Source organism: Sphaerodactylus townsendi, linkage group LG04, assembly GCF_021028975.2.
Source record: "Sphaerodactylus townsendi isolate TG3544 linkage group LG04, MPM_Stown_v2.3, whole genome shotgun sequence".
NCBI classification, from domain to species: Eukaryota; Metazoa; Chordata; class Lepidosauria; order Squamata; family Sphaerodactylidae; genus Sphaerodactylus; species Sphaerodactylus townsendi.
Genome location: NC_059428.1, coordinates 458,798 through 474,264, shown reverse-complemented (window position 1 = coordinate 474,264; position 15,467 = coordinate 458,798). Strand labels below are relative to the sequence as shown.

General features: G+C 49.6%; 1 protein-coding gene across 2 annotated transcripts; it reads left to right on the top strand.

Annotated features, from left to right (window-relative positions):
- Window positions 1-591: 591 nt before the first annotated feature.
- LOC125431831 (bypass of stop codon protein 1-like) lies at window positions 592-14,713 on the top strand. Of its 2 annotated transcripts, none has more exons than XM_048494990.1 (2): window positions 592-1,130; window positions 13,759-14,713. In XM_048494990.1, the coding sequence occupies exons 1-2, from the start codon at window positions 1,106-1,108 to the stop codon at window positions 14,205-14,207; spliced, it is 474 nt and encodes a 157-aa protein (XP_048350947.1). In that variant the 5' UTR covers window positions 592-1,105; the 3' UTR covers window positions 14,208-14,713. The 2 variants fall into 2 exon arrangements, with proteins under 2 accessions (XP_048350947.1, XP_048350948.1); XM_048494991.1 differs by having other exon boundaries at window positions 592-1,133; window positions 13,762-14,713.
- Window positions 14,714-15,467: the final 754 nt, after the last annotated feature.

The window sequence follows — 15,467 nt, the reverse complement described above, 5'->3', positions numbered from 1 at the left end:
ACTCTATGCGGGCCTTCCCTTGCGGTTGATCCAGAAGTTGAAGTTGGTCCAGAATGCAGTGGCACAACTTCTTACGGGTAGTTCCTCTCGGGATCATCTCGCCCGTGCTGCGCCACCTGCACTGGCTTCCGCTAGAATTCCGAATCATCTTCAAGGTGTTGGTTTTAACCTTTAAGGCACTCCGTGGCCTGGGGCCTTCATATCTTAAGGACCGTCTGTCCCCATATGTCCCTGTTCGATCTCTGCATTGGGTGGTGGCCAATTTGCTGATGGTCCCAGGCCCCTCCATGATACAGCTGGCCTCGACCCGGGCCAGGGTCTTTAGTGCCCTAGCCCCAACCTATTGGAACACTCTCCACTCAGCCATCTGGGCCCTGCGCGGCCTAGAACAGTTCCACAGGGCCTGCAAGACGGAGTTGTTTTGCCGGGCCTTTGGGGAGGTCGGCCGTTGAAAGTGCCGTCCCCTGCGCTCCATATTCCACCTTGGGGGCTTGTCCATATTATGCCGACCGCTCGATGAGTTTGTCATTGTTTGTTATCTGATTTTAAGATGGAGGTTGATGGGTAAATTGGTTGTACACTGCCCAGAGCCCTTTGGGGATGGGGCAATATATTAAATCTTATATATAAATCAGTAATATAAATATAAATTGGGCCCACACATATGACCACATTGGAATGAAATTGTCCAGCAGAAACAACATCTACCAAATGAAGAACAACAAAACAAACAAGACCGAAGAGTAGTGTTCCTAGGGATACCAGGGAGCACAGCAACAGCATTGACGGCGGATGAAATGGCGCACTGGTGTAGAGCAACAGTACATGTCCTGAGGGCACGTAAGGAATTTGTTAAAGAACAACAGCAGCAACAGCAACAACATCAGGGAATGGAAAAATCATTAAAACCATTAAAACAAAAAAGCGAGCAAAGGTCACGCATCCCAGAGCAAAAAGAAACAGAGCAAAGAAGATGAACAAAAGAAACAGTAACAACAACAACAACAAAAGAAACAACAGACAACAAGCAAAAGGAGGACAGTGAGATGACTGAGGAGGAACAGACAGGAGAAGACGACACAGATGCAGATAGTAAGTCCATATTATGAAGAAGAAGATGATGATAAAAAAGACACTGTCAGAACCCCCAATAAAAGACAAACTCGTGTTGTAGGACAGAAGCTTTATTTTAAGATGAGTCTGCGAAGCAAAGCTGAGAATGACGAATTCCAAAACACACAGCTCATAAAACACTGGCGTACTCCTCACTCCCTCCTTGGGAATCCCAGGGGCTCTACAGGAAATGCATAGAGATAGCAAGGGAAGCACGGGCAGTGACAGCAGAGAGACACCTGCGAGTTCAGACTTCCTAGAGTTGTTAGAAAATACAGTTAAGATGCAGTAACCTTTTTTTTTTTAACCCTCTCCTAACTGTGAGACAATGCAGCCGCAGCAAAAGCAATCCCTTTATTTTAGGCCTCCTGACATACTGCATCTCTTAAGGCTTTTCTCCCGGCTTGTTTGGGCAACATTGATGGAACCGTTTGATAAGGCCGGGGGCTTTTATGTTATGAGCAAAGATCCATTGATTCTGCCCAGGCAAACAACCTTTCAGAAGACCAAACACTGGTGGCTGGCATGAGCACAAGCTTGCAGAATCAAGAATATCAGACAGTTCATAATGCTTGGAGCCATCAATCAGAATCGGAGGAGGCACTTTCATCTCTGGATGCCAGACATCCGGGGAACTTGTCTTCTTCAGCAGGCTGCAATGAAACACAGGGTGTATTTTACTCAAAGCTTTAGGCAAGTCCAGTTCAGCGGTCACCTTATTAATGACCCTGCTGACAATTGTATAAGGGTCCACATATTTCAAGAGACTCAGCTTGGAGGGTCTGTGCAGGGCTGGCGCAAATTCTTAGTGGACAAATAGACCATGTCACCCACCACCAACGGGAAATCACGCCTATGTTTATTTGCTTGACCAGCTTTGTAGGCCTCCCTAGCCTTCATAAGAGCCCGAAGGATGTCTGCCATTGCTGAGCCACAGACTGAATCCAATCCTGAAGTTCTGTGGCAGGCTTAAGAGTCAGAACCTGCACCAGGTTGAGGCATGGGGGGGAGCTGGCTACATGAACCAATTTCAAAAGGAGTCCGTTGCCGATACTGCTATGAACAGAGTTATTATAGAAGCGTGATTCAGCATAGGTTAACAGATCAACCCAATTATCTTGCTGATAATTGGTATAACACCCTGGAGTATTGCTCCAAGGTCTGTTGAGATCTCTCTCGGTCTGCGCCCGTCGGTCTGTGGATGAAAGGCAGATGAGACCCCTTGCTCCACCCCTAACAATTTGAGTAAAGCCCACTCCAGAAACACTCCAGGTATGCAAATATGCTCCCCATCACGAAATTATCTTCTTTGGAAGCTTCAGTGCAAGCCGTAGATATGCAACATGAACAGGTCAGCCAATTTCTGGGCGAGTGGGAATAGAAGTACAAGGGAACAAAAGTGGGCTTGTTTCGAGAATAAATCCACTACAGTCCAAATCACCGCTTTGCCATGACTCCAGCTGCAGGTCCGTAATGGAAATCCATGGAAATCACTTGCCAGGGAGCATTCAGGTAAGCTGCATGTCCTGTAACAGACCCTGAGCCTTTGTGCAGGAACTGCCTTAGCCATGGCAGCAATACAAGGACATCCAGGATATAATCCTCAATAATATCCTTGCACGATAGTTCTCCACCAAAACTGCCTCCTGAGCAAGTGCAGAGTTTTCTACAAAGTCAAAATGGCCTGCAGTTTTTGCTATCATGTCCCTGGTGGAGAATTTGAGAACGAACTTGAGGGTGGAACAAACAGCAAAGATCCACGGTACCAGAGACCATTCTGCAGGATCTACTATCACCTCCTTCCTCCTTTGCAACTGGAGACATGCCAGCCTCCAGGAATGCAGAGAGGAGGTGATCTGGAGGGAGACAGGCTGCCAGGTTTGCCCTGAGCTAGCATGCGAGACCCGAGGTAACAACTAGGCTCCAAATGGGAGGGTGGGTGAGATTGTGCTGGGAAGAACAGATAGGATTAGATTCCCCCCCCCCTGTGGCAACCCGGGAGAGTGTGTCCACAAACTCCATTGGTCTTGCTAGGAAGAAATGAACTGCGTGAATCTGAACCTAGCAAAGAAATCAGCTCCAACGCAGTTTCTTAGCTGTCAGATAATCTTCGGGTGCATAAAAGCAGCCAGGGTTCTTATGGTCAGTCCAAACTTCAAAGAGCAGTTCAGCTCCTTCCAAAAAAAATGCCTACACAGACAGAGCAGCCTTCATAGCATCATAAGGTTTCTTTATCCCCCCCCACAGTCCAACCCAGCTCCTGCCCCAGGCCTCGAAAGGTAGGCACAGGGACGCATAAGCTTACTCAGTGCGGGGTCCCTCTGGAGGCAGGGTTAAGGAGCCTTGTCTAAGAGCCTCCAGTGCAGTTCCAGGTCCCCACGTGCTGTGGCCCAGCCTGTAGATGCCCAAAACAGCCTGAGGAACGAGCATAACCTTCAGGGTTGTCAAAGGCTGCCTGGCAGGGAAGGATCCCAGGAGCAGAAGCTGGGCTCCAGAGCGAGGGTGGCAGCAGCACCCAGCGACTTAGCCATAGGAGGTCAGTCCTGGGGCAGAGCCAGGAGTGGTGTGTACCCGAATAAAGTCACGGTAGAAATTAGCAAAGGTGCCCACTAGAAAGGACTGGAGCTGTTTACGGAGGCCGGGGGGCTGCCAGGCTTAAAGCACATCAGCTACTTTGTTGAAAATCCTGGTCCATTTCCCAATCCATCAGCAGAAATATCACGGTAACCCAAAAAGTCAAGCTGAGATTTGTAGGAAATTCACACTTGGAAAGCTTCACAAACAGGGAGTTAGCAAGAAGCAGCGCCAAGACCCCCTCTAACCAAGGCAACATGAGAGTACTGGCCCTGAGTATAACCAAAACATCATCTATAAATAGACACAACCGTTCCCTTCGAACAATAAGCTACGCGGTGAACACTGTTAATCGAGACTTTAAAATGACGGCTGGCTTCCCTTGAGGAGGCCAAACGGTGGAGGGGCCCCGCCAATGCAATCGAATTGACCGGTAATCTCGTGTTGAAGAGTGTCAGGGTGCTGCGTGGTCCAGCAGCCATTCTGACATGATGAAATAGTACGCCTCTCTCAAATCCACAATTTAGTGAAAAAATCTTGCCAGAGCCCAGGTTAGACAACAAATCCTTGATTAACGGCAAGGGGTATTCTATTAGAGCCAGATACGAAAGCGCTCCAGGCCGCATTGTAGTCTGGGTACAATAAAGCGCTGGCGGTGCCATCCTTCTTCTTCACAAATAAAACAGGGGCAGCATAAGCACTCGCGTGCCTTACTTAATAAGAAACCCCGAGCCAAATTCTTCTGTCCAAAAGCCCCTCAATTCAGCACATCCTCAGGGGGGACTCTATTGGATAAATCCGTGCCCTTGGGGAGTTTCTGCATCAGGAATCAGTTCAATCCTACAGTCCGCGTCTCCCGGATGGGGAGGTAGCACATTACACCTTCCAGTTTCCTCAAAAGACACGCCAAATCCCATAAGGGCAGGGAATCAGCAGGAGCACTGTTATCGGGTTGAAGCTGCTGGCTGCACGCCATGCCCCAGACGCACCCTAACAAGTGGCCGGGAGGTTTTATTAGATTGCATGTGGTCTCCACACAAGGAGGATCCGTAAAAGTGCCAAGAAGTCCTAATGGTTCAACGCGACGCGGAGAGGGTCATGATCAGTGAGCCAGGAAAGTCCCAAAGATAACAGGGTACTGGAGAAATGGGGAGCAATAATGAAACTGCGTATCGCTCCCAATGCGTTCTTCTTCTGCAACCAACCAAAAGTTTGGGAAAGCAAGAGGGCGTGATTGGGCTTCCCCATAGGGGAAGTTTCCATCCTTATCCTGGATCAAAAGCTAATAGTCTCAGCCAAAAGTACTGGCTGGCTTTGGTTACAGTTGAAAAGCTTCCAACTAAACGGGTGGATTAAACGAGTGAGAGCAGCCCGTGGTTTTACAAGGGCCTGCACAAGAAATTTCGGGCAACCCGGACCCATAGTCAGAACAAGGGAGGCAGCAGGATAGGGATCACTCCACCCGCTCAACTTGCGGGGCCCATGGAATCGGTTGCTCCATATCCGCCCAGGGAGACCCAGAATGCACGGGCCCCTCCCCTTGATGCCTTCCAGAGAGGTTTACCAGATCTTATCGACTTAACTCTTGGGGAGTAGAGGAGGCGCTTGAGGGGCCCCCCCTTCTTGGCAGGACAGGCAGAGAGGCAAAATGGCCCTCCCCACAATAGGGAGACAGAGCGTTTTAAACGGCGTATGACCATTTGCATTCTTTCACTCCGGAGTAGAGCTGGCGTTTACGGGACTGTTTGCTTGGAGCCAGCCGGCTTCGGGCTGGAAACCCCTTTCGTGAAGGCAGCGTTGGAGTTCTTTCCTCAAGCGGACACCCTGCTGGGTGGCTATTGCTTCATGCATCCCGTAGCATCTGCAGTGTGTGTAAGAGGATTCAATGGTGTTGATGGTGAAGTAACCTTTGGAGTGCATTCCACAGCCTCGGCTGTATGGGCCAGATGCAATTCGGGCGGAAAAGACTTTATCTTTCTGGCGCTGAGATGAAGCCTCTGTTCCATGAGGAAGCCAGGAAGGGGGGGGATGGGGTGACTGGTATTATAACCTGTGTGCTTCTGAAGGGAAGTGTCATTCCACTGCTAATATGCGGTACTTGAGCTTCTCTAAGATGTTCTAATAAATGGACTTTTACCCCAAACGCCTTTTATTTCTGCGTCTATGGACTTCCTCACATTGTGGCAGGAATCCTAATTCATCTATATTCCTGTGCAGTGGACCTCTTGTCTTGGCGCATGGAGAGGTTGAATTTTTACTTCAGCGGAGGTTGCGCGGTAGCTCCCAAAGAGGGCTTCAATCTTTCCCTTCTGGATCTGGAGGAACCAGCAGCAGGAGGAAACGTGGCCTCGCTGGTGGCTCTTTTCCCCGCCGTATCAGATCAGCAACAACACCGAAGTCTTCCTTTACTCCGCTGGAATCCAGCGAGGACGTGATCTGCATCACTGCATAAAGGGACTTACATGAGTGCGCTGCAGGCGCTTGTCCATGGATCGAAGCGCTGTGGATCGGATCTCTACCGTTGCCAGGTGGATTACAAACCCCAGATGCAACCTGTCATGGAGGAGACGGGCTTGAGCCACCTTTCATCGCGGCAACCCAGGAGTCCATTGAACGATTCCTGGACTCGTATTTTGGTGATGCTCCCAAAGAACCACACCGCACAGCATTACAGCTGGGGCCCGCCCAAAGGCGACACCGGACTAAAACCTGGAATTGGGAGGGTATCCGCATCAGCTTCCCCAATCGGACCCCCCTAACCCCGGCCAGCAACCGCACCGAGGTGCCTCGAGGAGCCACTGCATACGGGCGGCTTCACGGTGCCTCCTGGCGTTCTTCCATCTAATTTTAAGAGACCGAGGGCAGAAGCCTGCCTTCCCAGCCCGGACCGCTTCCCCTCCCATCGGCAGAGACGAGGACTGGGATGAGGAAGTGCGGACGACACGCGCAGATGCCTGCTGCATGGAACGCCGTGAACTGCCAGCTATAGGGGAGGAGGAACGGGCATAGCAGTTGCAAGAGCCAAAACCCGCAGAGGGACCACCGAACAGTAACGCAAAGAAGTCCAGCCTCGAGTTGGAATCCGTGCCAAAGACGCTGGCTACAACGGCTGCAATAGCCATATGTTCCAGAATCGGCTGGGGTCCATGATAAAGTCCTGAACATTCCAGACTGGATTTCTGGCTAACGTACTTGTATACCGTTCGGCGACGCAGTGAGCTCTTACTGGAAGCCCTTAAACGGAGACCTGAACTACTTAAATTGGAACGAAAAGCTGCTTTGCATGCTAATTCAGGATGCATTGGCTCAGTATGAAAGGGATTCTGGCTGCTTGAGAGGGAACTAAGGAGGCAGCAGAACCGAAGACCCAAGTTGGAGTCTATGCTGTTACTGATCATGCCGGGTGCCAGGGGGGGGCCATCGCCCGGCCCCTGCCACTCCAAACGCCAGCTGCACTTCGCCACTGTATTCCTGCCCCCCCCGGGTAGACAACAGCGCTGCCCGCCCAACCTGCTCAACCCGCTAACCACCTCCCCAGTGAAAGCGCTAAGAGTTGCCGAATCGGGCTACATTTATCGTGGCCTCCGGGATACCAGCCCGCTTTTGATGGGACCGCTCCAAACTTCCCTACTTCATCTTGCAACTCAATGCCCACTTGGAAGACTATGATGATCTATACCGAAGTCTGAACGCTGGGTAATACGTGACATCGCTCAGTCCTGGATGGGCAGCAGCCTAATTGGTTCGTGGACTGTTTTGATTTGCAGGATGAGGACTCTCAGTGACAGTGCCCGCATTCCTCCAAGCTTTTGCGAGCCGCTGCCAAGATCCAGGCGCTGAGAATGAAGCTATCCGCACTTATCAAAAAAACCATTCAGCAAGGCACCGCCATGGTAGAATTTGTCCAGGAATTTGGCAGGCGGGCGGGTTGCCTGACTTCCTCCTGAGGGCTCTGAACGCATGAAATGCGAATATTTCTCGATGCTGTGGACAGCAAATTACGTGAAACGGTGTTTTTAATTTGGGTTCCTCGCATTCATTGCAGATTGGATCCAGTTGGGTCTCAAGTGGCGCCTCTGCTGGAATACGCCATTAAGGAGGTCACGCCTACCTAAACCACTACTTCTGTGGGGTTCCACCTAACGCAGTTTCCAGCCGCTTCCTACCAAACTACCTTCTGAAACGCCGTCACGACTCTGTTGTGTCTTTATCATGGAGGCCAGGTCATTCAGTCAGCCTAACTGGGTCCCAAGAAGCAAAACCAACCGCCTCCAGCTCCACGACTCCGCCGGGCCAAATCCACCACGCGAGAGGTCAGGGTCACTTCCCACTGGCCTGCCTAAAGCGGTGAACCGGCATACCCAGAGGAGGGGGAAGCAGCTTGTTTGTCTTTTCTTCAGCTCTCTATGGACACGCAGTCCACTCTGACGCTGCAGAGGTGAAGGCAGCCCCATTGCAAGGTTCAAGCATTTCTGGCTGCAACTCCCCGCCGCAAATGCCACTCACTGCATTATAGCCTCGCCCTTGTGGGATTCCGGGCTGCTCCCACTGCTTGCTAATGCGCCCCAGGTGGCAGAGGAGCTCGGTCTAGACCGGACTCCCTGCTAAGCCCATACCATTCACTCCAAATGGATCGGCAGTCTCGAAAACGTAAGGACTGCCCAGTACAAAACACAGCCGGTTCTCTCCGTCCTACCACCATTGGGAGAAAATTAGTTTCGCTTTGGCACCAGTGGCCAAACACTCCATAGTTTTGGGTACTTTGCTCATTGTTACATGAACCAAAATTCATTTGGAAGCGAAAGGGATCCTAATTCACTGACCCTCCCTGTGGTGAATATACATGAACTGGGAAGAAAACCCAACGCCTCCTGACACCCCCCTCTCTGGTTTCCCCAGTGAGTGCTCCCATTCTATTGGCCATCCCACCTGCATATCAGGATCTAGGCCAGAGTTTTTTCAGGAGTTCAGGAATGCTGCATCAGTTGCCACCCCACAGAGACACTGACTGTAAAATTAGTCATACAACCAGGGGCACAACCACCCAAGGGTAGAATTCCACCGCGATGAGTCCCAATGAGGGTAGCTGAACCAGGCTCTCTTAGATAAGAAACCTGCTCAAAGGAACACACAATCGGCATACCAAACACACACACACACGCTGTCTCCCGCTTTTGTTTGCTATCAAAAGAAAGATGCCGGGTCTTTACTGCTTTGCACACAGACATCGAGGTCTCAATGGCCCCTGTCCAATAAATATCCTTTGCCTTTGATCAAGGACCTTTTAGATGCACTGGCAAAGGACGATTTTTACTACAAATTGACTTGAGAGAAGCTTTACTACAGAGTCAGGAAATTGCTGAAGGATTATGAAACACCTGATCATGCTTAACACAAAGTTTGACAGTTTGAACATTTAATAATGCCATTCGGGTTATGGGGCCTCCTTGAGCTTTCAAGTGGTCCTTTTATCAAACGAAGTTCTCCAAGGATTTATCATTAAAAAATAAGGAGTGGCTTGTATACTTTGGGGATGGACGCTTTTAATTTACTCAGCAAACTATAGAAGAGCATGAAATATTGAGTCTGAGAGGTATTGTTCTAGTTTGGACAAAATCTCTCTTTGCCAAATCTTCCAAATGAAGGTTTACTCAGACCTCCTCCATTGACTATTTGGGTTACTCTCGATCTCGCCGAGGGCTTAAATAATGGATCCTAAGCTAAAATTTGATGCAGTCCTCCAATGGCCTGGGGTTCTCTACCCAAACTGCAAAGAACTCCAGTCAAGCTTTTGGTTTTGCTAATTTCTATCGTGATTTTATACCCCAATTTGTTGAACTGACTCTCCCTCTCACAGACCTCCTTAATGCACTAAGGGTAAAGATCCAATTGTCCGCCAAGCCCGGGGCCCTCTCTTTCTGGTCTGGAGAAATAGCCAAACAGCTTCTTTTCAAACTATTAAAAAATCTATGCTTACCAATCCGAACTCTATCCTAAAGCACCTCCTGACCCGGATCTCCGCTTGTGGTTCACGCCGTGGACGCTTCGGACAAAGCACTTGGGGCAAGTCTCCTGTTGCAGAAAAAATAAAGATGGTAGATCTGGCTCTGTAGCTTATTTGTCTCAAAAATTCTCTGCGCCAACTCAATCTGGACTGTAATAGTGACAAGGAGACTCAAGCGCCATCAAAGTGAAAGCACACCCTCCACTTGGCTTCACTGGCTTGAGAGGAGGCTTAAACACCTTCTTCAAGTTTGGCTCTGATCATGTCCTGGCAGCTCTTTCCACCCCCCTCAAAGATGTCTCGCAAAACAACTCTCGCTACCGCATTTCTTTTCTCGCTTCTTCTTTTTACAGTCCATTTTTTTCCTGGGAAAACTAACAAACTGGCTGACGCTTCCTCGCCATGCCACCTCGAGGTGGGGGTAAATGCCTCACGGTGACATTCCCACGCATCGTTCTGTACCCTCCCAGTTGGGGCTGGCTGTCACCCTGGGATCTCAAACGCCCACTCCTCCTCCTCCACCCTGCCAAGTCTCGCCTCCTTTCCCAAGTGGGAATTGGAGGGTATGTGGGCCGCGGGAGCCTCCAGCAGCTGGAAGGAGACTCACCACGCGCTGGAGAATGGGAGTTTTGGCGTGAGGGAATGCCGGTGCACGGCTCCCTCCTAAAGCAAGTTCTTAAAGCTGCCAATGATGCCCGCTCAGTTGACATTTTGCTTTTTAAGACTTCTGCACTAGCTCAGTAGTTCTAAAGTTTAATGTTGACACTGAGGCATATTAAAGCCTTGTCTGGTTTGTGCAGACAAACCATCCTGAAAGCCCTATGGAATTATTGAAACCTTCTCCGGAAGCCCCTTTGGAAGTCATTTTCATGGATTTCATTCTGATTGCTTCCCACCAAGTGATTGTTCATGACGATATTTAAGTGAATGGTGTTGCATTATTCTACAAGCCCATTTTTGTCTCCATGTGCCCATCCTCCGCCTCCTAAGTTAACGCTGTTTAGTCTGTTTTACCGCTCCATTCAGCTCAAGGAGCAGGAGTTCCACTGCCCCCCCACCATCCCAAAGTTCTGGAAAGCTGCTGATTGCTGGGGTCACTCGGCCACAGCCTCTACCACGCTCAAAGTGGACGGCTAGGACGGAGAGACCAACAGAACTCCTAGAGCAGTATTTCTGTTTTGTTGTTACACCAACCACCACCAAGGACAATTGGCGCGCCTATTCCGCCATGAGCACGCCTATAACAAATGCGTTCATAGTAGTAATAAAAGAAAACCCCCCTTGAAATTCATTGTGTCTGGTCGCCTTCCCGCCAAGCTGCTACAAATTCACCAAGAGCTGCTTTGGACTCCCCAGAATTTCAACAATGGATTTCATCCCTAGTCGAGGGATGGAAGTCGGTCCAGACCGCCTTACAAATAAGCAAAGTGACTCCCAAAACTGCAAGCGGATAAACACCGCCTACATTCTCAGGCAGGGTTCCTGGGTGTACGCCCATCGGCAAAAAATCTCTAGAGAGGTATAGATGTTATTCCAAACTTGGCAAGAGATTTGTGGGACCTTTTTCAGATTTACTAAAGTGATTTTAATGATGTCACTGCCCGCTTTAGGATTTGCCAAGGTTTCCAACTCTCTTAGTAACATCCATCCTGTCTTCCATTCCAGCTTACTCAAGGAGGCTCCCCGCCTCGATGCCTGGCACCTAACTCCAACAGGAGAGGCCCTCAACCACTATTATTGATGGCCAGCAACATCACGAAATTGACGCTTATCCTGACTTCTCGCTTAATCGCAAACGCTTTGGCAATATTTAGTTTCTGGGTGGGATATTCCTCTGGGTATAATCAATGGTTTATTCCAAAAATGATCAAGCTCCCCACCCTTATTGCTGCTTTCCAATCGCCATCTTTTCCAAGCACAAACCTTGGGGGGGGAAGGGGGCCCTTTAGGGGAGGCAGAGTGTAAAGGATTCACATGGTGTTGATGGTGAAGCGTAACCCTGGAGGCATCTCCACAGCACCATGCATGGGCCAGATGCATCATGGGCGGAGACTTTATCTTTGGCGCTGGGAGAGGGTTTTCCTCCTGTTCCCATGGGGAAGCAGGGAAGGGGGGGAATGGTAAGTGGACTGGTATTATAACCTGTGTTTCTATGGAAGTGTCATATCCTGGTTTACTAAGCGGTACTTCTGAGCTTTAAGATGTTCTTAATAAATGGACTTTTACTCCCAAAGCCTTTTTTTATTTCTGCTTCTAAGTGGGAATTCCCTACATGTGCCAGCCAGGAATAATCCATTCCCATCAGGGTCTGAGGGTTGTCTCGATGAGGCACCAAATAGCCAAGTCAGGGTGCAAGGCCTTTTTGAAGGCAAACACTTTGACGGGGTCAGTCCCAATTCAGGGAACCGCTAGCCACGGTAATGGAACGGGTCTCAACAAATTCCAATAAATGGAGTTTTGCCCTGACGATGTCCATGAGTTCCTGTTTAGCCTGTTTCTCCAACAAATTTCCTTCGCAACATGCTGACGCAGAGGAGCCATCATGAATTCCTGGAAGTTGTACAGTCTCGAGCCTCGGAAGCGCTGGAAAAGGCCCACATACTCAACTCACTGTAAGTGGCCTCTATCCAGATCTCGAGCCAACCTCCACACACACATCGCTCAAAGTCATTCAGGTAACTGCCTCCCATAACATGTGAGTGTTAACCTGAACCAGGAAAGCTAGGTAACAGATTCTTGGGTTCCATTAAACCGGGAGCAGGGAAAACTGCACTTGCTATGAACGTATGGGTTGTGGCCAACGCACTCCTAATGGGTCTCAGACTGGAGGAACTCCCATCAACCGTGGGCAAACCGGAGCCAGGAGCGGAGCACTGGAAGGCTACAGGTCTGCTGAGGGGCCGCTGAGGTGGCTGGAGCAGGTGGGCGCAACAGGTGGTTGTGGTTGAACCGCAAGCCCAGGTGGGAGGCGGGCAGGTTGCACTGGAGGACACCCGCTCAGCCGGGCCGGTAAATTGTGACCTGGCACAGGCGCAGGGACCAGGCACGGGGCAGGAGGGGTGCAATACCAGTACAGCGGCTTGCAAATGCTGTCCCACCGCAGTTGCATCTGTTGCATGGTGCGACGGAACTCCTCTCCTTCCAGGCCCTGCTTCCTCGGAAGCTCTGTAGGTATCCTCCTCCAGGCTGCAGTAAGCCAGGAGGCATCAGCTGCCATCCTGGGCTGCATCACGGTCGGACTCCCCTCGGAGCAGGTTCCCAGCCAAGGGAGTTGTCATTTCACGGGCATGCTTGCAGACGTTTCCCAGCCGGCAGGGGACTCCCTGAGCATTTCTAGTGCATTTCTGCGACGCCTCTTCTGTAACTCCTATGGGAGGCGCTCCCAACGGAGCAGACAGAAATCGAGTGGGAGCCTCCAGATAGCTGGTCGTAGGCGGTTCTCCTCCGGATACAACTGTAAATCCAGCCGGAACTCGAGGCCCCTCCAAGGGATCAGGCAGTGAGTCTGACCCGGTGAGATCAGGCTCCAGGGGGAGTACTGGTTCAACTCTCAGAGTATCATCTCCTCCGGTAGCAGCCGAGGTCGACATACTGACACACAGGAGTCCTCAGGCAGAAAGAATAAAGTCAGAAAATCAAAAAATACAAAATAAAATTGTAGAAGGTGAAATTCTAGCAAGCAAGTCCGCGTGGAATTCAGCCTCAAAGGGGATTCTCAGCTTATTGTCAGAACCCCCAATAAAAGACAAACTCGTGTTGTAGGACAGAAGCTTTATTTTAAGATGAGTCTGCGAAGCAAAGCTGAGAATGACGAATTCCAAAACACACAGCTCATAAAACACTTCGGCTACCCTCACCCCCCCTCCTTGGGAATGAGGGCTCCACAGAAAATGCATAGAGATAGCAAGGGGGAAGCACAGGCAGTGACCTTGAAGACACCTGCGATTCGTAGACTTCCCAGAGCAGCTAGAAAATACAGTTAAGACAGCAGTAACCCTTTAACCCCCTCCCAACTGTGAAACAGTGAAATGCAGCAAAAGCAATCCCTTTATTTTAGGCCTCCTGACAGACACAGAGGAAGAGGAAAAAGAAAAAATGGAGGAGGAGGACCCAAGTAAACATCATGGTCACTGGGAAGTGTTACCCAGACGCACACCTACCCAAACATGAAGCAGACTCCTACAAGAAAAACAAGAAGAGAAGGAGGAAAAGCCAAAGCCACCGTTGCTGCTACTACCGCTACTGCCATCACTACAGTAGCTACACCAATGGCGGGGGCGGGGGCAGCAGCAGCAGCACAACCATCACCACCTCAACCACTAGCACCTCCACCATCATCGCCACCGCCACAACTACCACCATGGACAAAACCACTTCCTCCACCGCTGCCACAACCACAGCCACCACCACGATCACAGCCAAAACCACCACCATTACTACCCAGAAAGTGAACAATCAAAAAAAAGGAAGACGCAAACCTTACAGCAGCTGGATTGACAAAGCTACCACATTCTAGCACAATTAAAACAACGGCAAAAGAAGATCCTGGGAAGCACCACCGTGATCAAGGACAAGAAAGTGACCATCATTGACATAGCAGTCCCTTCTGACAGCAGGGTCATTGAAAAACAACATGAGAAGGTCAAGATATGAAAATCGAGCAGCTAATATGCACGTTGAGCGCCATCCCAAAAACACTAGGGCAGCACTTGAAACATCTTCAAATTGACAAAATTAACATTGGCAAATTCAGAAGGCAGCCCCACTGGGATCTGCACAAATACTACGTCGATACATTACAACTTCCCAGGCCTCTGGGTGAGGCTCGAATTGTAATGAATGGCTAACAACCAACTTTATTTGAGTGACCTCCCCTCACTTCTGACAGGTCCCGACTTCCACGCTCCCAAGCTCTCCTCACATTATTTATTAACCCTGGTTTACGTGGATGACTCTGTTCAGCTATCACATTCCAGGGTGGGTCTAAGGCAGCTCATGAAACAATTTTCTGAGTACTGCAACACCAACAAATTAACAATTAACTATCAGAAAACTAAAAATCATGGTTTTTGCTAGGATCCCTCAAGAAAATATTTCTGAAACTAAACAATGTTCTTCTTGAGTAAGTTTATTGTTTTAAATACCTTGGCATCACCTTTTCACACAATCTTTCCTGGTCCTTGCACCAAAAGGCAGCGCTCACTCTGTCCTCCCCTAGTATCTCTGGAATCCTTCGATTCTTTTATAGTAGAGGGCACTCATTTGTTCTGGCTCTGCATTTAAAGATTCCTCAATGCAAAGGTTGAATCCCAACTATTCTATGGGGTCCTCATCTGGATCCAAGCAGTGAACCAAGCTTCTCCTGAATGTCCCCCTGCTAATCCAAGTTTTTTTTCCACCAAAGTATTGGGAGTTCCAAATCCGCGCCCCTTACAGCAGCCCCTGTGTCTAGAACTGGGGCAAAACACACCCTGGAACATAAAGCTATTTACGAGTTTTCAGGATTTTGGCCTCCGCCTCTTCTGTCACTACTCTGTACATCCAAACTCTCCTTTGTCTCATTGAGGACATTACAGCACACGCAGGCTAAACCCCTGGTTTTCTTCTAATTCGAGAAAGATTAATTTCCATCGGCCTCGCAATCATTGAATCATCACTCTTATTCTAATGTCCGATTCAAAAGCTGTACAATAGGCTCATAGAGATCGGCTTTTAAATCTAGAATTTGTGCAAATTTACATCTAGCAGCCAAACCAACCTGCTCTCCAACACAACT